This window comes from Protopterus annectens, chromosome 3.part0 (assembly GCF_019279795.1).
Source record: "Protopterus annectens isolate FY-2018-M chromosome 3.part0, PAN1.0, whole genome shotgun sequence".
NCBI classification, from domain to species: Eukaryota; Metazoa; Chordata; order Ceratodontiformes; family Protopteridae; genus Protopterus; species Protopterus annectens.
In genome coordinates this window covers 906,534,928-906,560,427 of record NC_056731.1, presented here as the reverse complement: position 1 = coordinate 906,560,427, position 25,500 = coordinate 906,534,928, and the positions used below count along the sequence as shown (strand labels likewise).

General features: G+C 43.1%; 1 protein-coding gene across 1 annotated transcript in view; it reads left to right on the top strand.

The window, feature by feature from the left end:
- Window positions 1-25,500, top strand: part of LOC122796950 (zinc transporter ZIP6-like) — a 382,396-nt gene that overhangs the window by 107,311 nt on the left and 249,585 nt on the right. The window contains exon 4 of the mRNA XM_044065725.1: window positions 18,546-18,779. Coding sequence (XP_043921660.1) covers window positions 18,546-18,779 — 234 coding nt within the window. The remainder of the gene's footprint in view (window positions 1-18,545; window positions 18,780-25,500) is intronic.

Here is a 25,500-nt window from a genome sequence, read left to right as displayed (position 1 = left end):
CTTGTTTTCTGAGGATGTGCATCTGATGCTAAGGAGGCAAGAAAGCCCACTACTAGAAAGTCATATATTAGCAAATGGAAAAGGTTTTCTGGTTGATGCCAACAACATAACCAGCACCCATTCAGGGCTAGTGTTTCTCTGGTTTTACAATATTTGTATATGTCACTATACTGTGGCAATTCTTATTTCTCTTTCAATGTTCATTTATCAGCTATTTCAGCATGTCTGCCCATGGATCTTCGCTTTCCGTGGAGTCTCTTGTCAAAATGATCCTGAAAGGGATTTTGCATATGAGGCCTTCTGGAAAACCAATAGCCTCTCCTTTAATTTTGTGTTTTGAACCAGCTAATCTGGCTAACCTGAGGTTTTTAACACAGAAAACAGTTATCCGTTTTGCTGGGGTCAGAGCAATCAGTAAGTCAAAGTTACAAGCTCTTATGGTGAGTCAGCCATATCTCATTTTCCACAGAGGCAGAGTTTCTTTGAGAACTAATCCTTTTATGCCTAAAGTAGTATCCGGTTTTACTTAAGCCAAACTATCCATCTTCCAGTTTTCTTTCTTGAACCTAAAAATGAGGGAGAAAAGATGCTCCACACCTTGGATGTCCACGGACAACTGAGGTACTATTTTGACAGAACAAAATCTTTCAGATCTAAAGATAGTTGTTTATTTCTTTTAAAGGTAAGAAGGGACCACCTGAGTCAAAGCAGACTATTTTCAAATTGTTGTCTAAGGTTATTACATTTTGTTATACTCACTGTAACATATCCCTTCCAGGCAGGGTCAAGGACACTCTACCAGAGCCTTGGCTTCTTCTATGGATTTTTGGAAAGGGTTGGATTCTAGAAGTATTCTAAAAGCTGCTACTTGGTCCTCCGGACATACTTTTACAAAGCACTACAAACTTTATTCCTTCTCCATGTCTAGATCAAGGTTTGTTTTAACCATTCTCCAGGGGTTCCTGGACCCTATTCCTTTCACATGCCAAATATAGTTAGGTTTGGTAATCTATCCATATAGCCAGGGCTACTGCAGCAGTGATCAACATGATAAAAGTACAGTCATGTAAGTTCGACTTAACATAACGGTAGATGTTCGAGTAATCACTGCTGCTGTAGCCAATCCTTCCCTCCCTCCATCCCTCTTGTTTTTTGGTGTGTTTTTTATGCCAGGGTGTGGACATATATTTTTGTTGTTCCTGGCATTGGCCTTTCAGGGCTTAACCTCCTTCTGCCTGCTGGCAGGAAAGCTCTGAAGAGCTTTGCACCCAGACTTGTCTTTTATTCAGTTCAGCTCGATCAGCTTGACAGTTTGGGTGCAGGGAATGTACCTTGAAGCTTTGGAAGCTGACCAGCTGTTATATCCTTGGCTGGGTATAACTCCTATAGCTAAGGCTACGGCAGCAGTGATCATTCAGACATTACTGTTATGATAATTTCAACTTGTATAACTGTACTTTCTGACTCTGATAAGAAGGAAAAAGGCACAAAGATTTGACGAGGTTTGAGGGGATTTTGTAACATGGTAACTTACCTTCAGTAGAAAGTAACACACATAGGAAATAAAAAAAAAAAATCAAGCATGCATGGAGGGCACAGCTGAAAGGAAAACAGTAGTAGCAGCAGGTAAGGAAAGAAATGACCAGGTACTAGAAACATTAAATAGTTGACCTAATTAATGCAATTAAGGCAGTGTGAGATGCAGCAAGGAAGACTTGTGATGTACTGGAATGCATAAAAAGTTGCAGTTTTATTAAAAAAGAAAGGCACCCAGTGTTTCACTGTTTGGTTGAGGTTTTATTTTCCATTGCGTGCTTAATTATTCTATATGGCCACACACAGAAAAATGTATCGGGGAAAAACTTTAGGCAGTCTTTAATGCAGCAGCAAAGCATTCTACATAATTAGTCCCTTATATTAGTAGATTTCACTACTGTATCATCTCATATTTTGTTTTCAGAAAAAGGCCATCTGCGGTTTAAGCTAGGGTCTACTACTGTACTTGCCAAGGGAGTGTAGTAAAGTATAAAATAATTTAGATGAAAAGATGCATTCAAACTTACTTGATAAACTGCAGGAGTTTGCAGCTCCAAGAAAATTTCAAAGGGGATAGAGAATATTTGCTAAACAAAATAAATCACAAGTGTAACATGCTGACTGCAACAGAAACTCTTTAAATTTGTGGTATACTTTGAAGGGGTCAGTTGAATCTTAATAATTCATCGTCTTGGCTACCATTTTCTTTGCTACATTGCAGACATCCTGTATCCGAGTTTGAGATTAAACACAGTTGTAATTATTTACTTAACAGCTTTCTTCCAGCAGAGTGCACTGTGGTTACATTTTTGAAGTTCAGCATATAACACAGTTTTCTTACATTCAGTTTTCTTTACATTTGTAAAACAAGCCTGCGGATTATATTAATATTTACAATGACATAGAATAATCTGCAAAATTCTGTATAGCTAGGCTGGCAGCCTTCACATCTGCAACTAAGGAAATTATTCTTGTAAGCTGGACAAAGGATCTGAATTGCCTAAATATAGGAAGACGTTATTAAATTTATTTTTTGTTGGCTGCCAAAAAGACAATTACTAGAAAATGGAAGTCAGTCTAAACCAACTGTATTTAAAGTATTGAATGTTATAAAAGAGAGAAAACTGAAAGAAGGATCTTTAAAAAGGAAAAGAGCAAATTACATAGAAATAAATGGAAATTGTGGGAACAATGCATGTAAAATAATGTTCAGCAGGAAGAGGACGATTGAGGTTTAAGCGAAGGCAGGAATTGCAATTTATGTAATGTTGGACTGATGATAGTTACAAAGGAAATATGGGATGTATACTGTATGTAAATGAGAAAAAAATGTTAATGTGGTTTTATCCTGTCCATTCAGTCCATCCAATCCAACATATGGGTCACCGAGCCCCTGCTCTGATCTGATCCAGCCAATTTAGTGATTCAGCTTCGAGCACTTCCAAAGGTATTTTCCCATTATGCCCTTCTTCCCCTGACTAACTTGGATCTTGTTTGCTGGTGTTGCTGCATCTTGCAGAAGCATTGTAGGTCTCACCAATAAAGTGCTCTGCCTCTTTCTGGATGGTGTTGTAAGGAATTTCTAGTCATTTTTGGTGTTTTGACTGTGTAGAACTTATTAGAATAGGTGAGAAAGTTTTTCCAACAAGTTTCTTCAAGTGTTTGTAGCTTTCATAGTTTTTCTTCTTCTTTGCCTTTCCACTTTTGGCCTTGCTCCATTTTGTTTTTTTCATATAACATAATTTCTTAATATTAGACTTATGCTTCCTAGTATTATAGTAAAATTGTATTAGAATTGATAGATTTATGTAAATATAGTCTTTAAATCAGAGGTAATATTTTGCGTGTGTGTGTGTGTGTGTGTGTGTGTGTGTGTGTGTGTGTGTGTGTGTGTGTGTGTGTGTTGTTCATAGGTAGGTACTAAGCTATCGTCCCCAGGGCCTAAGTAAGCCTAGCCAACAAGGTTCCCTGGCTTACGCCACCCAAGAAAGTTAATTTCCTGTGCCCCTGTTGAGCAGAGCCGCAGAAGTGATCCCCGGAGTGTATTTCCTATTTCCCATCCACTTATCAAGATTTTTCCTTGAAGAGTGCTAATGAGGAACTTTGCTTGACATAGATGGGTAGCTTGTTCCAGAGTATAGGAAGTCTCTGGGACAGGAATCTATCTCTTCAGCATGTCCTGTTTATTCTGGTGACAATATTTAGGTCCCTAGAGCATGTAGCTCGGAGGGATTGGGATTTCTTTAGGTGTAGCATGTCCAACAGATCTGAGTTTAACATAGCTTTATATGGTGAGCAGAGATCTCCTCAGAGTAGATGATATGCTATAGAGTAAAGCTGGAGTTTTTTGAGACTGTCAGTGTAAGACATCTGCTTGAGGTCAGTAATCCTCTTTGTGAGGTACTTCTGTGGCCTTTACAGCTGCTGCAGATGTCTTGCGAGGTACATTCCAAAAGGGGCATTGTACTCTGTAATGGGTCTAAAGAGTGCTGAGTAGAGGGGAGCAATGACCTCTTTTTTCCTGGATGAGAACCCTTTTGTGATGAGGTGTGCCACATAGATGGATTTCCTGGCTACTCTGGCGATGTGATTCTCAAAGGAGAGACTACTGTCCACCTAGGTCCCAAGGTCTCTTATCACACATTCAGCATTAAGTAGACTGCCGTTTATGTGGTAGTTCATGGGTACAGAGTTTTTACCAAAGGGGATGACAGTGCACTTTTTGGCATTGAGTCTGAGGCCATGCCTCTAACACCAGGCATCTGTCTCAGTGAGGCCCTTCTGTAGGATGTCCCCATCATTTGGGGACTCTACTATGGCTCCTAGTGAGCAGTCATCTGTGAACTTTGTAAGCCAGAGGCCCTCTGTGTTAGCCTGTACTTCAGAGAAGTCGATGCCAAACAGGGGAGGTCCCAGGACTGAACCCTGTGGTACTCCACTTGTCACTGGTTTGAAGTCAGATTTGGAGTCTGCAACTTTTACAGTATGGGTTCTGTCAGTGAGCCAGTTGGCAACCCATCTTATGATGTAGGGATTTATACCTAGTTTAGTGAGTTTAGCTATAATTCCAGAATGGGGGATGGTGTCGAAAGCCTTGGCGAGGTCAAGATAGGCTTTGTGAACCACCTTACCCTCTTCTACGGCTTTGGTGACTGCCTCAAAGAAGTCGATCAGGTTCAGAAGGCATGATCTGCCTTTCACAAACCCGAACTGGGTGGGGTCCAGAGTTTGGAGGTTACCAATGTCTTTGTTTGTGAGTTCCATGGCCTTGCAGACCAGGCTCGTCAGGCTAATAGGGCGATAATGTGGAGTGTGATAACTGTTGCTGTGCGCCATTCAGTGGGCATAAAGCCTGACATGACACTATAATTGAACATGGTGCTTAGGTCGGGAGCCCGTTCATTCTGATGTTCGTGTAAAACGCAGCCTGGGATGTTGTCCGGTCCCATGGATGCTGTGTTTTTAGCTTTAGAGAGTGCAGTTTTTATCTGCATAGATGCGATTACAGGACCTCTGCATTCTTCCTGTATAGATATGGGACCTTTAGGGGGTGAGAGGGAGTTAAAGTTAGCACTGAATCTATCTGCCAGGATGCTGGCAATATCAGTTGGTTCTGTAATTTTTGTGCCGTTATGCTGTAATTCAGAGCAGATCTGGGTGTTGCCATTGAGACTCTTGACATAGCTATCGATTGCTTTGTGGTTGCCCTTAGAATCAGTGGGGATTTTATTTTCGTGGCTAGCTTTGAAGGATCTTATAAGGGATCTCCGCTTCTTACTGAGGCTGACCAGGGAGCTCCTCCACTCATGGGATTTTACTCTCTTGCAGCAGTTTCTTCCTTCTGTTGTAGAGCTTGTTTATGGCAGGTGTTTCACTTTCCATGTGGAATGGAAGTGGAGATGTTCTTCATCTCACATTGCTGCAGTCCTTACATATGGGTAGTCCGCTGTCCTCGGTCGGCCCGAATATCAAAGTATTAGGCTGACGTCGGTCAAGGCGCTTTAAACTGACATCAGGACGTCAGGGTACAAAAGCGCATGACCGACGTCATTTCCTCAGTCTTTTTTGCCGCATGGTCCGATGCAGAAGCAGCGTTGCAAGTGCCGTTCGGCGTTCTGAAATTTTTCGAATTTGGAGTTTCAGACCGAATCCAAGTTGGCTAAGTACCCCGTTGGGGAATATTTTGTTTTTTTCTTGCCTCAGTATTTTACCGGATGTCAGAAAAAGTGAATAACTGTATTTCTTGTGGGAAACAGATACCGCATAGGGATTATCATTCTTTGTGTATTCCTTGTTTGGGGCCTGAGCACGACGTTGTTGGGTGTCGCTTTTGTGCTAGGTTCAATAAACGCACTATTAAGCGAAGGTTAGATTGTGCTAGGCTGGTCTTTGGGAAGCGGCGCAATTATAATATGCCGTCGGATTCTCCGGCCCGCTTCTCGAAGAAGCGCAAAGACAAAGCAGTTAAACCCAGGCAAGATGAGTCGTCCGTTCCGGACGCCGGTTCTTTAGAGGCTTCAGTGGAACCGGTGGTTCCGACGGAGACGTCTCTGGAGTCTCAGGGGGAGACTTTGATTTTGCAGGAGGTGGTCTCTCAGGAGGCAGGTCAGGCTGAAGGGGCTTCTCAAGTTACTGTACTCCCCTCCCTTCCTAGGGTGGTTAGGCCTTCTCCTTCTGTTTCCAAGGCTTCTCCCAGAGGCAGGCCAGTTTTAGCTTCTGTTGGTGTCACTCCTAGTTCAGCAGGGTCTGTGCCTAAGAAGCACATGCTTAAATTGGCAGATTTGATTAATCTGATTAGAGGTTCTTTGCCCCCTCCTGATAAGAGGCCTAGGGTGGAGCCAGAGTTGGGAAGTTTTGAGCAGGCTTCGGATGTTTCAGAGTCTTCAGCTGAAGACTTGCAGGAATACTCTCCTTATTCTGATTCTGATGCAGATGATTCCACTCCTTCTGCTTCTCCTCCAGAGGATTTTTCTTTTTCAGAGACACTTCATTCTATGAGGGAACATTTTAAGTGGGAAGGTCAGGACTTCTCTGATTCTCGGAAAAGGCTTAGGGAATTTTTGCTGTTACCCCAGCATAGGCCCTTGGCTATACCCGCTGTTCTGGATGTTGTGGAAGATGTGTTTGCAGAGGCTTCACTTAATCCTGATTCTCTGCCTCCTGCTCCTGTTAAACCGGATAGGTATTACAGGGTGCCTGAGGCTCATAAATATCTTTATAAGAGTCCTAGGGCGGACCCAGAAACTATTAGTCAGGGACCTAAGGGTGTCAAGGCCTCTGTTGTAAAAATCCGGTTCCTCTAGATAAAGAAGCCAGAGCTTTGGATAGATGGGGAAAGAAGGTCTATACATCTTCTACCTTAGCTATGAGGGCTTTGAATTGCCAGTTTCATATGTTGAAATATCAAAACTTTCTTCTTTCTCAATTGAAGTCTAAGGTGGATGCTCTGGCGGAAGGCATTGAGTGTAAAGAATTACAAGATTTGGTGCATGTCTCTGAACAGGTGGGTAAGCATTCATTACAGTGTGGTTTTGATGCTGTGCAGGCCTCGTCTAGGGTGGCTGCCACTGGCTCAGTTCTTCGCAGGCACGCCTGGCTGAAGGATCAGAATTTATCTGACCATGTTAAGACAAGGATTTTGGATGCTCCTTTGCAGTCTGATGTGTTGTTTGGTTCACCTGTGGAGTCAGTCTTGAAGAAAATGGAAGACAAGGCTAAGTCTATGCAGGCTGTTAAAGATTTTTTTGCAAGTTCAGCCTCCTAAATTTAGTAGGAATTGGCCTGCTAAGGGGTGGACGTATCCTTCTTATGATTCTCAGTCTAGGGGTAGATCTAGACGTGGTAGGGGCAGAGCTCAGAGTTCTTTCAGGCCTAGAACAGGAGTTCACCTGCACAATCTTCGGGTGAGGGCAGGGGCCAGTCCTTTCGTAAACAGGCCCAATGACCTACTTTTTCAGCTGCCAGATCCTTCTTGCCTGGCAGCACCTTTGGGAGGAAGGTTAGCACTCTTCAAAGAAAATTGGATGTTGATTACCCAAGACAAATGGGTATTGGATATCATACACCAGGGTTACAAGTTTTATTTCCATACCATGCCTCCTTTCAAAGGCATGCCGGACGTTCCTCCTCAGCAAAGACTAGAGGCTCACAAACAAATTTCTCTACTACTTCAAATAGGAGCCATACAACCGGTCCCTCTGCCAGAAGTGGGCCTAGGATTTTATTCTCGCCTGTTTCTAGTACCAAAGAAAGGAAACACGTGGAGACCAATTTTGGATTTATCTATCCTCAACACATATCTGGACATTCCCAAGTTCAAAATGTTGACGTTACAGCTTTTACCTCTGCTGGGCAAAGATCACTGGATGGTGACTCTGGATCTCAAGGAAGCTTACCTTCATGTTCCTATCAGGCCCAGTTGCAGGAAGTATCTGCGGTTTCCGGCTGGGACTTCACATTATCAGTTCTCTGCATTGCCCTTTGGCTTATCTACTGTGCCCAGAGTGTTCACGAAGGTTCTGGCTCCAGTGGTAGCTTTCTTCAGGCTAAGAGGAATACAAATCTATCCTTATTTGGACGATTGCCTGATTCTGGCCCAAGAAAAGGACGAACTTCTTCATCATTTACAGTATGTGATGGCAGTGTTAAGATGCCTGGGGTATTCTGTGAACGAAATAAAGTCCAGTCTAGTACCCTCTCAGGACATGTGCTTTCTGGGTGTGAGACTGAATACAGCAGCCCAGATGGCCTTTTGACCCCGGACAAACAAAAGAATCTTTCTCTACTTCCACCAATTGTCTCGTCAGTCCAGGCTGACTGCAAGGACAGTCCTTCAAGCCTTGGGGTTCATGGCATCTTGTATTCTGGTACTTCCCAATGCCAAACTGCATATGAGGAAGCTACAGTGGTATCTCAAGAATGTATGGACACAGCACTGCCAAGATTTGGACACTGTCATTCAGATAATACCTTGCATTCAAAAGGAATTTTTGTGGTGGGCTCAGGAATGTCACCTAAACAAGGGACTCTCTGTGACCCGGCCAGAGGCGAGTCAGATTTTAACGACAGATGCCTCAGACAAAGCTTGGGGAGCTCATCTAAATGGAAAATGGGTACAAGACACGTGGCCTGCCAGACTTCAACATCTACATATCAACTTGAAGGAGATGTTAGCAGTCCAATTTGCATTGATAGCTTTCAAGGATTTACTTCTTCCAGGGCAGGTGTTGATTCAAACAGACAACACAACTGTCATGTGGTACATCAACAAGCAAGGGGGAACGCATTCTTATCCTCTATGCAGACAAGCAATGATTTTGTGGGAGACTGCTCTCAGTTTGCAGATAAATCTTCAGGCAAGGTTTCTGCCAGGAGCACAGAACTCCTTAGCAGATGTGTTGAGCAGACAAATTATGGATCCCCACGAGTGGAAATTGGATCCTCATGTATTTCAGAGACTGACAGTGTTATGGGGAACTCCAGACATAGATCTGTTCGCTTCTCCACTAAATTACCAGTTGCCAAAGTTTTGCACAAAAAGGTTTCATCCCACAGCTTGGAAAGTGGATGCTCTCTCATTCAATTGGAGCAATCTTCACGTGTATGCCTTTCCACCTCTGCCTCTCCTCCCAAAGGTACTGCTGAAGGTCAGACAGGACAAGCCAAACATGATTTTAATAGCTCCAGATTGGCCTCGACAGCACTGGTACCCATTACTGAGAAGTCTGGTACAGGAGCCTCCATGGCCTTTGCCTTCGATTCCTCACCTGCTGTCTCAGGAGAACAGTCATTTACTCAATGTCAAACTTCATTCTCTACATCTGACAGCCTGGCATATTCTGTTTTAAACCCTGGAGGGTCTCAGCTTCCACAACAAGTTTTGAATGTTATTTTGGAGGCCAGAAGGCCTAGTACAAGGAAAGTTTACGCAGATAAATGGAGGAGATTTTTATTTTGGAGTACAGCAAAGGACTTTGATGTTTCTAAACCTAATTTAAGTGTTGCTTCAATATCTTACTGAGTTATTGGACAAAGGTTTGTCCTTCTCCTCTATAAAGGTTCATGCTGCAGCAATTTCGCTCACTATGACTGTGACCCACCATTATTTTCTCAGCCTTTGTTTAAGCAATTCCTTAGAGGGCAAAGAATATAAGACCCCACGTAGAGCTCCTACTCCTGCTTGGGATCTCAATTTTGTGTTGGAGAAACTCACTCTACAACCTTTTGAGCCTGCAGCATCGGCAGAGTTGAAATATTTATCATGGAAGACTGCTTTTTTGTTGGCCATTACCTCTGCGAGAAGGGTTTCTGAATTACAGGCCCTTATGGCAGTTGAGCCTTTCTTAATTTTCCACAAGGATAGGGTGTCTTTGCGTACTAACCCTTCTTTTATGCCTAAAGTGGTTTCTAGTGTGGCTTTAAACCAAGCTATTCATTTGCCTACTTTTTATGCGAACCCCCAAAATAGAGAGGAAAGGATTTTGCACACTTTGGATATACACAGACAGTTGCGATATTATTTGAGCAGAACTAAAGGGTTCAGGTAGTCTCAGCAGTTGTTTGTTTCTTTTGCTTTGGGTTCTCAGGGCAAACCTGTTTCAAAACAAACTATTTCTAAGTGGATTGGTTTTTGTATTGCTTTCTGTTATTCCCATCATGGTAAGGAGATTCCAGCTGGGATTAGGCCTCATTCCACTAGGGCTACTGCCACTTCTACAGCTTTTTAAGGGGTGGCTACTAAAGATATTTTGGAAGCAGCTACTTGGAGTTCAGTGCATACTTTCTCTAAGCATTACCACCTTCCACTTTACTCTAAATCTAGGGCTGGATTTGCCACTGCAATTTTACAGGGCATTTTGGCAGATCCTAATGCTTTATAGTGTTGCCATCCTCCCTTACCTCTGCTTTGGGATTCTACCCATATGTAAGGACTGCAGCAATGTGAGATGAAGAACATAGTACAGTTTTGTACCTACCATAAATGTAGATGTTCGAAGATCCACATTGCTGCAGTCCAATTTACCCTCCCTCCTTCCCCTCTGTTGTTGTAGGTGGTGGGGTGGTTTGTGTTGTACATATTGTAAATATGGTTAGTGCACGGGTGGTTGGTTAGTTTTTTGCTAGTTTTTGGCTTTGGCCTTCTGACATCTGGGGCAAGAAAAGACTGAGGAAATGACGTCGGTCATGCGCTTTTGTACCCTGACGTCCTGATGTCAGTTTAAAGCGCCTTGACCGACGTCAGCCTAATACTTTGGTATTCGGGCCGACCGAGGACAGCGGACTACCCATATGTAAGGACTGCAGCAATGTGGATCTTCGAACATCTACATTTATGGTAGGTACAAAACTGTACTTTTCAAAAAAAAATGTTCCCAATGTGGACATAATTTCCCACAGGACCCCCATGATGTATGTGTTTTCTTTGTGGTGGTGGCACACCTTAATTCCAACTGTGATATCTGTGCTCCCTTTGGACTAAGAACTTTGTCTGTTAGGTACAACATGCTCATATTCAAGGAACTTCTGAAGGCTCCAGACTCTTCCATAACAGTGAAGCTGGCAGAAAAACCTTCCAAGAAGAAAGATTCAGAGCTGAAGAAAGGGCAGGCAGAACTTTTTTGTTTTGTTTCCAAAGACATCTAGAATAGATGAAACCCTTGCCAGAACCCGACATACACTCCACATCCAGATCCTGACCCCTTACCAATTACCATCCAAGATTCTGCTAAAAGAGTGGGCAAGCTTATTTCCAGACCTGCGTCCGCGTATCTACTAAATCATTCAAGTCCTATCACAGCACCTCAGAAGTGGATTTTGATTGTCTGCTGCAGAAGTTCCTTCTGACCCAAATTGAGATGGGGGTCACTGGGACTCTTTCAGCTCCTAAGTTGACTGGAGCCATTCATTTCAGTCTCATCCAGGTACCCTCACTGGTCCACCCTATGTCTGTCTTTCTTTCAGATCTGTTTGGTCAGCTGGATCCTGTGGCTCTGGAACTGAGTAGCCATGACTCCACAGTTCTCATAGTTAGATTAGATGTTTCAGTCACTGGTTCTTCCAGATCTGAAGATTGAGTCTTGGCGCCAAGGAGTCAGGTGGACAACTCTGTTGGTTTTGTCAGAGACTTCTACCTTAGAAACCTCTGCACCAATCCCTTCCTCAGTGCTGTCCTCTTGGTTGGATCTTGGGGAATCAGCCCAGGTCATTGGTTCTCAACCCATTTAAGGGATTGGATGTGATCATGGTTGTGATGCGATTTCCTCTGACCCTACCAACATTGGAAAAGCTTTCATAGTGCTGGGGAGAATTGTATCGCCTCATAGGGCAGATCCACAGGAACCACTGAGCATGGGTCCAACCCATGACCTCCTTGGGTTCAACCACGCAGTAGGCATCATCCATGCAGTTTTGTTTCATTTGACCCAAACCTACCACATTACAGCAGCAACGGCCCACTGAGAACTCAGGTTAATCATCCCCTGAGCCATCTTGGATGAAGACATGTAAGAGGAAGCATATAGACTTGCCAGAAGAGTCCATCACATCAGACACTGATTTGGATGATGGAGAGGGTTCTCCACAATCCCCTCCCAAGGATATGGTCCCCAGTGAGATACTGGAGCTCGTAAGACAGAGGGAATCTTGGCCAACTGAACCTCTCTCTCAGGATGAATCATATGGAAGAACTCCTTCTACTTCCTGGGTGGTCCATCCAGTGGACAAAATGGTTGAGCTGGCAGTAAGTAAAGTTTAGTAGAAACCTGACGCATATGTGGCACACCCAGGAAGCATGATAAAATACTTAAATCCCATAAAGAAAAACCCCTTTGGGTCACAGTTCCTCCCTTGGATTCCATCATTATTGCAGGAGACACCAAAAAAAAAAAAAATTGTCAGAGGACTCTTCTATCTGTCTGCCAGTAAGGAAACTTGGACTGTGGGTAAAGTTGGGAAGCGGGCATATGCGCCTGGTATCTTCATGTTAGGACCATGAACTATGCCACTCATATGACTTGATTCCAATGGGACCTGGCTCGACAGGCTGTGTCCACTCTGACGAATCCCATTACACCAGAGAGACACAAGCAGCTCAAGGCTACTCAGTCAGCCATGACTAAGATTGCTAACCTGTCCATGCGCCTTCTTCACAATGCGACTGATGGAGCAGTGAAGGACAGCCAGAGCAGGCATCGGTATGAAACTGCATGCCTGGGTGCTCCTTTGCAATTTTTCAGATAACTTTAAAGCATCCTTTATAAACATGCTTTGTTTGGCAAAACAGTCAAGGAATACATGCAGAAGTCTGAGCAAGTTGGCAAAATGTTCTGTGCAGTAGGAGTGATATTTAAGTCACCATGGCACACAAGTAGTAGGAGGCAAAAGGTTGCTTGATCACTCTGGTTTCATAAGTCCTGTCATCAGTCTAACTCAGCTTTTGATAGGGTTGGCTTTTGCAAAGGTGGTTACATCAAAGGACACAGGCCCAGAGGCCAAGGGGATCCACCAAACAGGGCTTTAGAGGTACCTTCTTTTATCCCTATAAAGTTGTCAGACTGTCCCATTCTTTAGGCAGTCAGGGGACGCATATCCTCTAATCTTGCACATGGTTTGCCATCACCTGAAACAGGTGGGTAAGAAAGATAATATCCAGGGAATAGTAAATTCCATTTTTGGAACCCTCCCCTTTTCCTGTGCCAGATGTTACACCCAGTCAGGAGGCAAAGGCCACTATGTCAGAGTTCCATTCTTTACTACAAATAAGAGCTATCCAGGACATCCAACCAGACCAGCATGGGTCAGGATTCCATTCACACATTTTGGTTTCAAAGAAAAAGAAACTCTGGCCAGTCTTGGACATTAGTCTCCTAAACTCTTACATCGAAAAGACCTGCTTTCGAATGGTCATAGTGCAGTCAATTCTTCCATGTTTACAGAAGAATGACTGGATGTGCTCAGTAGATCTCAAGGGCACTTACCTTCACATAAAGTTTCGGGAGGAGTCCAGGAGATTCTGTGCTTCCATTTAGGAGCCAGCCATTACAAAGTCAGAGCACTGGCAGTTGGTTTCACCACATCCCCAGGGTGTCCACCAAATGCATGGCAGTAGTAGCAGCTTATCTCTGACGTCAGGGGTTCAACATTTTTCCATATCTGGACAACCAGCTGCTAGCCGCATCCAAAGAGTCCCTCCTTCAGGCAAGAGATTATCTTCTCCAGCTGTGTGTCTCCCTGGGAATTGCCATGAATTTAACAAAATCCAACTTGATCCCCACTCAATACTTAATTTTTCTGGGATGTCTGCTTTATACACCAATTGCACAAATTTTTTTTCTGTTCAAGTGACGTTTACCCCTCAAGCAAACGGTCCAGAATCTTTTGGATGTGGTTCACTCCCAGTATGATCTGTATTAAGAGCATTAGGTTTAATGGCAACTTCTGTACTTATAGTTCAGTTTGCCCGGTTTCACATGAGGATTCTACAATGGTTGATTCTATTGAAGTGGTATCAGAGATATGACCCTTGTCCATTTCTTTGTAAATAACACCATCATGTTGATCTCAACTGGAGTAGTGGCTGCGCTCTCCTTTTATAACACAAGGAACACCTTTCCAAGTTGCCCCACCAGCAGCAGTTGGTAGCATAGACGAATCTTCTCTAGAGTGGAGAGGGCCATTGCAAAAGGGGAAAGTCCAAGGTACGTGGTCCAAATCAGAGGCTTGTCTGCATATCCAGCATCCTTGAGATGTGGACAGTTCTCCTTGTGTTGCAGGAGTTTCAGGTGTGATACACATTGAGACAGACAACATGACAGTGGTCTGGTGTATAAACAAGCAAGGGGAGACCAGGTCTTATCCTCTCTGCTGCAAAGTCTGAGAGTGTACCAAGGGGTGGTGGCATCTCGCAGATTTCTGGCAGCAACACACCACCCTGGAAGGTTCAGTGACCTTGCTGAGAGGTTAAAAAGAACTGTTCTCCTTCAAATCCAGTGGTAGCAAGGCAGAATTTTAGCCATTGGGATAAACAGTGCTGAAGTCTGTTTGCAACCACACAAAACGCCAAGTGCAGCAGTTATTTCACCGTCCTTCCCCATGCAGGGTTGAACCCCAAGGATGCTCCATCTAGTCCTTGGCCTCCAATGCTTTTTATGATCATCATCTCCTTCCGTCATGACCAAATTCATACAGAAAACAATTAATTACAAGGCCAAAGTCATCCTCATTAACCCTTACTGGCCCAAACGGATTTGGTTTCCCCTCTTGAAACTCTACTTGAAAGAATCCCCTTAGTTCCTAGATAGGTTCTGGATCCGATATCTCAACCATCCAGAGACCCACATCTGGATCTTCTCAAGCTGATATTATTCCCATCGTTTCCCCCAATTCCAAAGATAGCATGGGACATTTCACTCCTTTCAGAAGTTTTACAAATCTGCTTGGAAGGTGTACTGCAGTAAATGAAAAAGGTTTGCTATCTGAGCCGTGTCTCATGGAGTAAATGTCATTACAGCCCCTGCAGCTGACATTCCCCATTACTTGTCCTTCCTATTTGAATCCGGTTCTAGCTTGTCTACCATTAAGGTTCAATTAGCCTCCATCTCCTCTTTCCATGTAGGTTTTCAAGACCATTCTTTAGCCTCCCATAAGTTGTTCAAAGTCTTTCTCAAAGGGGTATTTCTATTAAAACCTCATTTCAGGACCCCCCCCCCCGGACTTGAATTTCATGCCAGAAGCCTTACCCAGACATCCATTTGAACCAGCAAATTCAGTGGCATTAAAATTCTTGTCAAGGAAGATCGTTCTTTGTGGCAATTACATCAGCCAAAAGGATATCAAAGATATGTGCTTTGTCTTCATGTTCATCATGCATAGTTTTTCATAACAATAAGGGTTACTCTCAAAAACTAATCCTTCCTTCCAAAAGCAGTTTTGGAGAATAACTGTTCATCTTCCAATGATTTTTTTCCATATCATCAAAACAGAGAAAACTACAGCCTGCACACATTGGATGTCCATAGATAATTATGACTGCTCTTTTCAGGAAAGACTAACCATTGTATGTGTACTTCTTAAAAGACAGATTGGGCAGAAATTTTACAAAGTTTCTGTGTCGCAGTGGATGTCTAATTGTATTTAGTTTATCTATACCTCCAAGAATAAGCTGTTGCTATTCAAGCCCAAAGCTCACTCTACTAGAGCAGTATTGACTTCAGCAGCCTTTTTCAGGTCTTTGTCCTTGAATGAGATTTTTTAAACAGCCACTTGATCTTTAGCACATACATTTGTCAAGCACTACAGAGTTGACCTTTCTTCTAGACCCATGGCTTCGTTTGGAGCTTCCATCCTGGAAGGTCTCTTGTCTTAAGACCACTCAAGATATTAGTTGCTGGGGATTCTGAACAATGTGTGTAACTGGATGGACTGAATGAATAGGATATGAAAGTTATGCACTTACTGTAATGGTAGATCCTTTCATTCCAGTCTGTCCAGTATGACAACCCACTCTTTTTCACCAGCCATGCTGTCTGTTAGGGAACATTACTCCTGAGTCATTAGCAGTATTGGTGGTTAGTATAATGGTTAAGGTGTTTACCTCTCAGACACAAGGCGCAGGGTTTAATTCTCATCTCTAAAGGGAAATTGACTAGGCTTAAAATAGTCTGCAAGAGCTAGCCTAGTACTTGTGTAGTAAATTTAATGGAGTTGGGAGGTTGGCATAATGATTAAGATGTTACAGACACACAAGGTACAGGGTTTGATTCTCACCTTTGGGAAATGGGGCAAAGCTTATAAAGGCCCTCTGGGTTCATTAGACTAGTAATCGCCTATGAATCTGTATGTGCCAGCTGGATGCCAAACTCTGAGTTAGTCAGGGGAAAGCAGGACATTATGGAAAACACATTTTGGAAGGGTTCTAGGATAGAGCACTAATTTGGCAGGCTCAGATCCAAGCAGGAGATTGAGGACCCCTGTATCTCATCAGACAGACTGGAATGAAAGAATCTATTGTTAGGTAAATACATAACTTTTGTTTTTCTTTTCTGATAATGTATGTTGCCTATGTCTCATTACAGCCGAGTGACGTCTCCAGGAGTTTCTGCAGTTACCTCCTACTGCGCCTCTAGGCGTCAAATATTGCCTGTTCATATTTGCATTAATAATTCCAAAACCATGTTACATACAAGGTATCAGAAAATTTTATCTTGAAGCATACATGATGGCAAACACAATTGTATTGATTTATCACCTCTGTCAATGGGTATTTGTTAAAAATATAAGGTGATAACTTCACTTTTTAAATGCTGAAGCCACTCCCACTAGGAGTTAAAGGTACAAGCTCAAAGGAGCTCTGCTGGAGGGGAATGAGTTTAACTGATAATTTAATCAAGGTGTTAAAAAAAGAGTCCCCTAAGTTTCTGGCTCTTCTCCTGTACTTTCATGCTGTTAGCTTTATTTGAATTAACATTTTTCTTACATTTGGTCTGATAACTAATAGAGAGAGTCCAATTTATGAAGTTGGCAATGCTGAATCGGTTAACATATTGACTGTTGCAGGACTGCCCATGGCTAAAGGGTGGAGGATCTGCATGACTAGCATTTGGCTGTCATTTTCTGAAGTGTGGGTGTGAGTTTTGAATGTGAGTTTTGAGTTTTTACAATGCCTGGCATCTTCCTCCAAGTGGAGCCACTGGGGCTAGTAGTAAGCAGGCAGACAAAGTGTAGCACACAGGCACACTTCTGCAGTGGCTCCTTGATCAGAAGTCGTGTGAGGGGGCAGCAGATTGGTCATTAGATCAAAAAGCCTGATCCTGCATGTAAGAGCTGTGTCCAGGCTTTGTCCCAGAGGGAAATTATGGACTTACAGGGTTTGAAGTCTACGGGTGTAGGAGCCTGAACACTTGGTCATTAATTCTTTTTTCGTCTGACAGTCTCTCCGTCCTTCATTGTGGATGTGTGTCTCTGTCTCTCTCCCATACTTACTCTCTCACTCTGTCCTTCATGAAGATCGAATGAACATTGAGCTTTTCTTGTGTACTTGCCACACATAAATGCCACATTTATAGAAGCCCTGGTTGCAGTCTGGTAATGTATACATTCTCAGGCACCAGTTTTTGGCACTTGACAACATGTTTGACTTTGTTTGCTAACATTTACTGTGTTATGATGGCCTAGGAATTATTTATCAGGAAGTCTACACCTCTGCAGGGGGTGTGACCTAATCGTCTAATTTTGCCATTTGAAAGTTATGTTTAGAGATGCAACTGTAGTCTAATTTTGTGTATGCAGATATGTTTTGTATTTGGTCTTCATTCTTAGGTGCTTTTTTGCCCTGGTGCTTTCCAACCATTGAACTTTCCCCCAATAAGACATGGCCTACTTGTTCCCCTATTCAGAAATTTCACTTGGGATAATGAGGAGGGATGTCCAGAGAGAGCCTTCATGAGGCAGCCATGAGGGTGCTTAGATACCTGGTATCCAGGGGATGAGGAAGCATACTGTAGCGTAACCATGCCCACTGATGGGAGTATAGGTGCTCTGCATCACCCCTGTGGGTCACAGTGTATTCTCCATTCAGGTGGACCCCTCTTCTCATCCACTGCATGAAGGCTACTACTTGTTGGTGGCTTGGTGAGCCTAATACCCAACCACTGGTCATGTTGGTCATCCAGTCATCAGAGATCGGTGCTGTAAGTAGACAGCTCTACCATCTCACCAGTATAGCTGTGCCCACCATCCCATGCCAGTGCTGTCAAGCACCCAAGCCGCTAATCTAACTGTGGTCTTCTGAGTCTGTCAGTAAGAGCTTTATCCTTTCTATGCCACCAGTGCTTGCACTTCAATGCCTGATTTTTAATCTGTGTTTTAGGATTTGAGTATATTCTGGTAAGGTGGGAGTAAATTTAAAATGTGTTTTTTTTTTTTTTTTTTTTTTTTTTTTTTTTTTTTTAACATATAATTTATATAATATTTAAAGATGTATTGTAGCACTGTTGTTTTTTTTTTTCTTTCAGGCACAAGGTACTCATCATCATCAGCAACATAATCATCCTCACCATCATCATCATCTTAACCATGACCACCATCATCATAGCCATGAGTCGCATTATCATAGTGAAAATTCTGAAGAACATAGCTATATGGATTCTGTATGGAAAGGTCTAACAGCCCTTGGAGGTGTTTACTTTATGTTCCTGATTGAGCATTTCCTTACACTAATTAAAGTGTTTAAAGACAAGCAGCAGAAGGTAAGAACATTTACATGTATTATTGGTATGTATTTATACCAAGATGAGTACATTTATGTGATAAAAAATAAAATTAAACGTATACAAATAAAATAAATGAATGAATAAATAAGACACTATTCTTTTTTGTTTGCAAATAAATATTTTTCCTAACTATTTTAAAGTAGATCTGCTAGATTGATAGAGCCATCTCATTGAATGCTGTGGGGTGCACTAAGTAGAAAAAGTCAGATGATCTTTATTCCGTATAGTTGTGCATGTTTAAATTGTGAAATGCCACTATGAACAGAGCAGTATTGCACAGAAAGAGTTCCTTCAGGTTGTCTTCACTCTTCACCTCTTATTCATTTATTTGACATTTGTTTACCGGGGTGGTCTGACTGGGTCTACAGAACCCATTTTCAGCAGAAGCCCGGGGAGAAAAGCTCCGCATACAGTGCAATACGAATACAGTATAATCCAATACCATACAAATTACATTTGAAACACTATACAAGAACAAGTTGAAAGAACAAACTATTGTTACAAGATGTTATAATATATTACTACACATCTAGAAAGTTCTATACAGTTAAAACATTACAGACGATAATCTTCAGTCTCACCTTACATGATGTAGGTAGATAGTGTCCAAAAAAAATAGTACATAGGTAGTGCAGTGTGTGACATCGACTGTTATACTACATGAAAAGTAGAATGTTAGTTTCAGTTAGGAAAATAGCAGCCAGAAAGTTAGTGATGCAGATAGTGAGAGAGAGAGAGAGAGAGAGAGTTAAGAAGAATAAAAGTCAATAAAGCCTGAGCAGTAGCTTAAGGATATGGTATAGAAAGAGTTAAAAGAGCCTTAGGATCTCATAGACTGTGAGGACTTGAAATGTGACAGAAGAAGAGGCTAGTGTGGAAGAAGAGGAAGACCTGAGCATTAGGCAGGCTTTATGCAGGAGCAGAGCCATGTGTTTTTGAGATGAGTTTTTAAAGAGGTTTTGAAATGGGTTAGGCCAGGCATAGATCTGGTAGCTAGAGGTAGTAAATTCCAAAGTATAGAGACATAGTATGAATACAGAGAGTGACCTGGCTTTCTTGTTAGTTTTGAGATAGCCAAGAGATTTTTGCCTTCTGATCGTAGGGATCGATCTGGTGTGTAAGGTGCAACTAGATTGGCTAGTGCAAGGCAGGCAGTAGGCTTGAAAATAAGGTTGTGCAAAGTAGCTAGCTGAATAAAGGCAAGTTGGTTGTGGAGTTCAAGCCAGTTTAATTCTAGGAGTAATTTACAGTGGTGTGTGTGATATTTAGAGTCTGTGGCAAACTTTGTAACTTTGTTGTAGCACTGTTCCATCTTGCTTAGGGTAGAAGTTTGTAAGTTAGTTAAGACAGGGGCTCCATAAAGAAGGGAGGGAAGTAAAAATGTTTTTGCAAGGGTAGTTTTGGTTGCTGCAGTAAAGAAATGTTTGTTTCTATACAAAAGAGTCCCAGTTTTTGATGAGTTTTCTTTATATTTTGCTGTATGTGGGGGTCAAATGAAACTCTATTGTCAATGATAACACCTAGAAGTTTGGTTTCCTGCACTATTTCTATGACATGTTGTCAGATGCAATGATGTTGAAATGATCGGTGACAGTGGAGGTGTTTATGGGATGAAAGAGTACTACTTTTGTCTTCTTTGGATTAAGAAAGAGTTGGGCATTTCTTAGCCAGGATTCGACTACAGTAAAGGACTGCTGAGTTTTTGAAAGTAGTTCTGGTAGTGATTGAGCAGTGCAGATTATGGGGGAATCATCAGCATATTGAATGAGGGTCCCAGGGTGAGAGACAGTGTGAAGGTTGTTTGTGAAAATGTTGAAGAGTAGGGGTCCTAGGATGGAGCCTTGAGGGACTCCAGTAGGGTTGTGGAGAAAGGGTGAGAGTGGTTTACCACTATAAACAATCAGTGAAGTAGAATGTTATAGGATCAGCTTTTATGGCTTACAGAAATTAATTATTGGGCAATCTGTTAATATTGATGTTCTTCGTGTTTCACTGTTGCAGTCATCACATTTGGGTTATCCGCTTGCAGTCAGTAGCCCTCAGTTGGCCTGATTATCAAAGTCTTGTGTCCTGCGTCGGATGCTGTCTCATCTTCCATGACGTCAGGTAGTCGGAGGTATAAAGCATGCAGCTGACGCCATTACATAAGTCTTTCTTGCCGTGCGGTGCCCGAAGCAGAAGCAGCTCGCAAGTGCTGGTCGGCCGACTCCTGAAATTTTCGTTTTCAAGTTTCAGAACCGAAGTCTTCAACTAAGTACCACGTTGGGGAACCTTTTTCTTGCTCTAAACCGATGTCAGTAAAAGTTAACAATTGTATTTCTTGTGGAAAGCAAATACCTCATAAAGATTTTCATTCGTACTGTATTCCATGCTTAGGCCCAGACCACGATGTACCTCGCTGTCGGTTTTGTGCTTTATTCAAACCTCGAACTGTTCATCGTCAGTTTATTTACACATCTAAATATTTTGGTACTCTGTTCAATTATCCAGAAATGGCTTCGGTAAGCCACCCAACTACCGACATTCCGAAAAAACGCAAAGATAAAGACAGAGACAGACCGCATAGGTCCAAAGCTGCCAACGACGCTTCTCCAAAGCTAGTCGCCAGTTCGCAGGTACTCAGTGAGGTGCTTTCGCAGCCCCCTGATACCCGCTATTTCAGATTTGCCGACCTCTACTGAGACCCATTCGGAGTCTGGTATGCCACGAGATGCTTGAACCTGTGGATGTCTCTACCTTGGATGGGTCCGGATCCGCTGTGCAGGCACCGGCTTCTGAGGTTGTATTCAGGCCTACTGACTTGCATATTAAACCAATGCCATTTTCTTCTTCAAGGCCTAAAACTCGATCCATGACTAGAAAACTGACGTCCAGACTGCATGGTCAGGCCCCTATGCCTAAAAAACAAATGATAAGAATGGCTGAAGACCTTATTACTCTAATCAGGGGAAGCCACACTTCCCCCTCTAAGAGACCTAGGACTGATTTTCCTTCTGATTCTTCTGATCAGGACTCTGAAATTTCTGATTCCTCTGATGATCAGGATTTACCCTTATCTACCTATGAGGATTCTGATGCAGAGGACTCCATTCCCTCTGCTTCCCCTCCAGAGGATTTCTCATTTGGTGAAACCTTGCATACTCTCAGGGAGCATTTTCACTGGGAGAGCCAGGATTACTGTGACTCCAAAAAGAGGCTTCGGGATTTCTTACTCCTGCCCCAGCACAAGCCTTTGGCCATCCCTCCTGTACTGGACATTGTGGGTGATGCCGTCTTGGAATATAGTATGGCCCCTGACTCTTTACCTCCTGCTCCCAGAAAACCTGATGGGTATTACAGGGTCCCTGACTCTCACAAGTTCCTTTTTAAAAATCCTACTGTGGATCCTGAGACTATTTCACAGGGACCAAGGGCATTAAGGCTACTATTGCCAAAAATTCTACCCCCTCTGATAGAGATTCCAGGGCGCTGGATAGATTGGGTAAGAAGGTATACACTTCTGCAACCTTGGCCATTAGGGCCTAAAACTGCCAGTTTCATATGTTAAAGTATCAGCAGCATATTATTGGATTGCTTAAATAGAAAATTATGTTGATTCCTGATTGTGCTGAAAATAAAGATTTACAGGATTTAATGCATTCTGCTGAACAAGTTGGAAAACATACTTTGCAATGTGGTTTTGATTCATTAGAAGCATCTTGCAGGGTGCTGACACTGGGTCTGTACTTAGAAGGCATGCTTGGCTTGAGGAGCAGTCTTTGCCAGATCATGTTAAAGCTAAATTGCTGGATGCTTCCTTAAACCAAGACCGCCTGTTTGGCAACAAAGCAGAAGAAGTACTTAAAAAGATGGAGGAAAAAGCTAAATCTTTGCAAACTGTTAAAGATTTCCTGCAAGTACAGCCTCCCAGATTTAGTAGGCATTGGCCCTGTAAGAATTGGTCCTTTTCTGCCTCTTCCAGGCCTTCTCAGTCCAAACCCAGAACCAGCAGAACACCCAGGCTTCAGTCCCAAGGAACTCACAGGACTAAGCAGTGGGGGGCTCCCACTTCCAAAGCAGGGAGTAGGAAAACTCCCCCTATGATAAACTGTCTCAGTGACTTAACTTTAAACCTTCCAAGCCCGGCACAACTGACTGTTCCTTTAGGGGGGAAGATTGCCCTGCAGGCAAAAAATTGGGAATTCATTACCCAGGAAAAATGGGTTTTAAATATAGTTTCCCAAGGATACAGATTCCACTTCCACTCCTTACCAACCCCAAACGGTTGGCCAAATCTACCCCCAAATCAGTGGGAAGAGGCTCAAAAGCAAGTTGTCTCTCTTTTAAGCATCAGGGCAATTCAACCTGTCCCAGAAGAAGAAAGGGGACAAAGGTTTCTACTCAAGAATTTTTCTGGTACCCAGTAAGGACAATTCTTGGAGCCCTATCCCGGACCTGTCTATCCTAAACACATTTTTGGTGATCCCAAAATTCAAGATGCTTCCTATGCTAGGCAAAGATGCCTGGTTGGCAACACTGGATTTAAAGGAAGCCTACCTGCACATCCCAATAATGGAATCTTGCAGAAGATACCTACGCTTTCAAAGCAGGCTACATGCACTATCAGTTCTCTGCACTGCCCTTTTGCTTATCTACTGCGCCCAGGGTATTCACAAAGTGCCTATCTCCAGTCATTGCATTTTGGAGGCAAAGAAATATTCAGATATACCCATACCTGGGCAATTGTCTAATTCAGGCAGAAAGCCAGGACATACTATTAAATCATCTGGCATTTGTAAGGAAATTGCTAACTTCTCTGGGGTACACCATAAACGAAAAGAAATCACATCTTGTACCCTGCCAACAAATTATATTCCTGGGAGCAGGCTTGAATACAACTTCCCAGATGGCCTACCTTGCGCCAGAGAAACAAGTTCATTTGACAGCCTACTTCAAATTACTGGCCACAAAGACCCGAGCTATCTGCAAGGAAAATACTGCAAGCTCTGGGGTTCATGGCCTCCTGCATTCTACTTATTCCATATGCAAGACTGCATATGAGGAAACTACAATATCTAAAAAGCCTATGGTGTCAACATTCTCAGGATCTAGAATCAATGATTCCTATCATACCTTGTCTACAGATAGAGTTCCTTTGTTGGGCAGAGGCCTGCCACCAAAACAAGGGACTGCCATTCACTCTACCCCTGCCGCCTAAACCGTAACAGACGCATCAGACTATGAGTGGGGGGGGGGGGGCTCACTTGGCAGGGAAGTGCATTCAGGGCAAATGGAACCCAATTCAAATGCACCTGCATGTCAGTCAAAAAGAAATGTTAGCTGTACATAATGCTCTGACAGCCTTCAAGGACCACATTTTTCCAGGACAAATTATTGGTAAACATGGACAACACCACTGTTATGTGGTACATAAACAAGCAGGGCGGAACCCACTTGTATCCTCTCTGCAGACTAGCCATGGCACTGTGGAACACAGCCTTGAGCTACCAAGTGCACCTACAGACTCAATTCCTTCCAGGAAAGCTAAATACACTGGCAGACGACCTAAGCAGAAATCTCATGGGCCCACACGAGTGGAAACTGAAACCAACGATATTCAACACGTTGAGAAACAAATGCGGGAGCCCAGAGATAGACCTGTATGCCTCCCCCCACAACTACCAATTAGACAAATTCTGCACAAGGACTCCCCACAAACAAGCCTGGAAAGTGGATGCCCTGTCCTTCACCTGGAAAAAAACTATCAGTTTATGTTTTTCCCCTTCTGCTTCTCCTCTCCAAGGTTCTACTAAAGATCAAACAGGACAAAGCAACCATACTGATTGCACTAGACTGGCCATGCCAACACTGGTACCCTCTCTTGCACAGTGTGTCACTGCTGGCACCATGCTACCTGCCTCAGACTCCTGCCCTGCTGTCCCAGCAGGAGGGCCAGATTCTGCACCAACAGCTTCAAACCCCGAACTTGGCAGCCTGGCTAATTACCTGATCTCTCCGTTACCATCCCTCAGTAAGCAAGTGACGGATGTCATTCTGGAGGCAAGGAGGCCTAGTACTAGAAAATCCTATGCTGAAAAATGGAAAATATTCTGTTCCTGGAGCCAAACTCAGGGGATGGGCACAGCTGCACCCAAGTTACCTCAGATTCTTCAATACTTAACTGAGATGCTTCACAAGGGCCTTTCCTTTTCCTTCATCAAAATTCATGCTTCAGCCATTTCAGCTCATTACAATACAGAACCACCCCTCTTCTCTCATCCACTGCTGAAGCAGTTCCTCAGAGGGGCCAAAAACTTAAGGCCACCCAGGAGAGCCCTTACTCCAGCCTGGGACCTTAATTTTGTACTTGAAAAAGCTCACTTTACCTCCCTTTGAGCCAGCTGCAAATGCAGAGTTGAAATTCCTTTTTTGGAAAACAGCCTTCATTCTAGCCATCACTTCAGCAAGAAGGATGTCTGAATTACATGCTCTCATGGCAGTGGAGCCTTTCATCATGTTTCATGCGGACAGGGTGTCCCTCAGGACCAATCCCTCCTTCATGCCCAAGGTAGTATCCAATGTGGCCCTTAATCAGTCCATTAATTTGCCAACCTTCTTTTCTAATCCACAGAACAAAGGGGAATGAATACTGCACTCTTCGGATGTGCACAGACAACTTGGATTTTACTTGGACAGGACTAAACCTCTCAGGAAATCT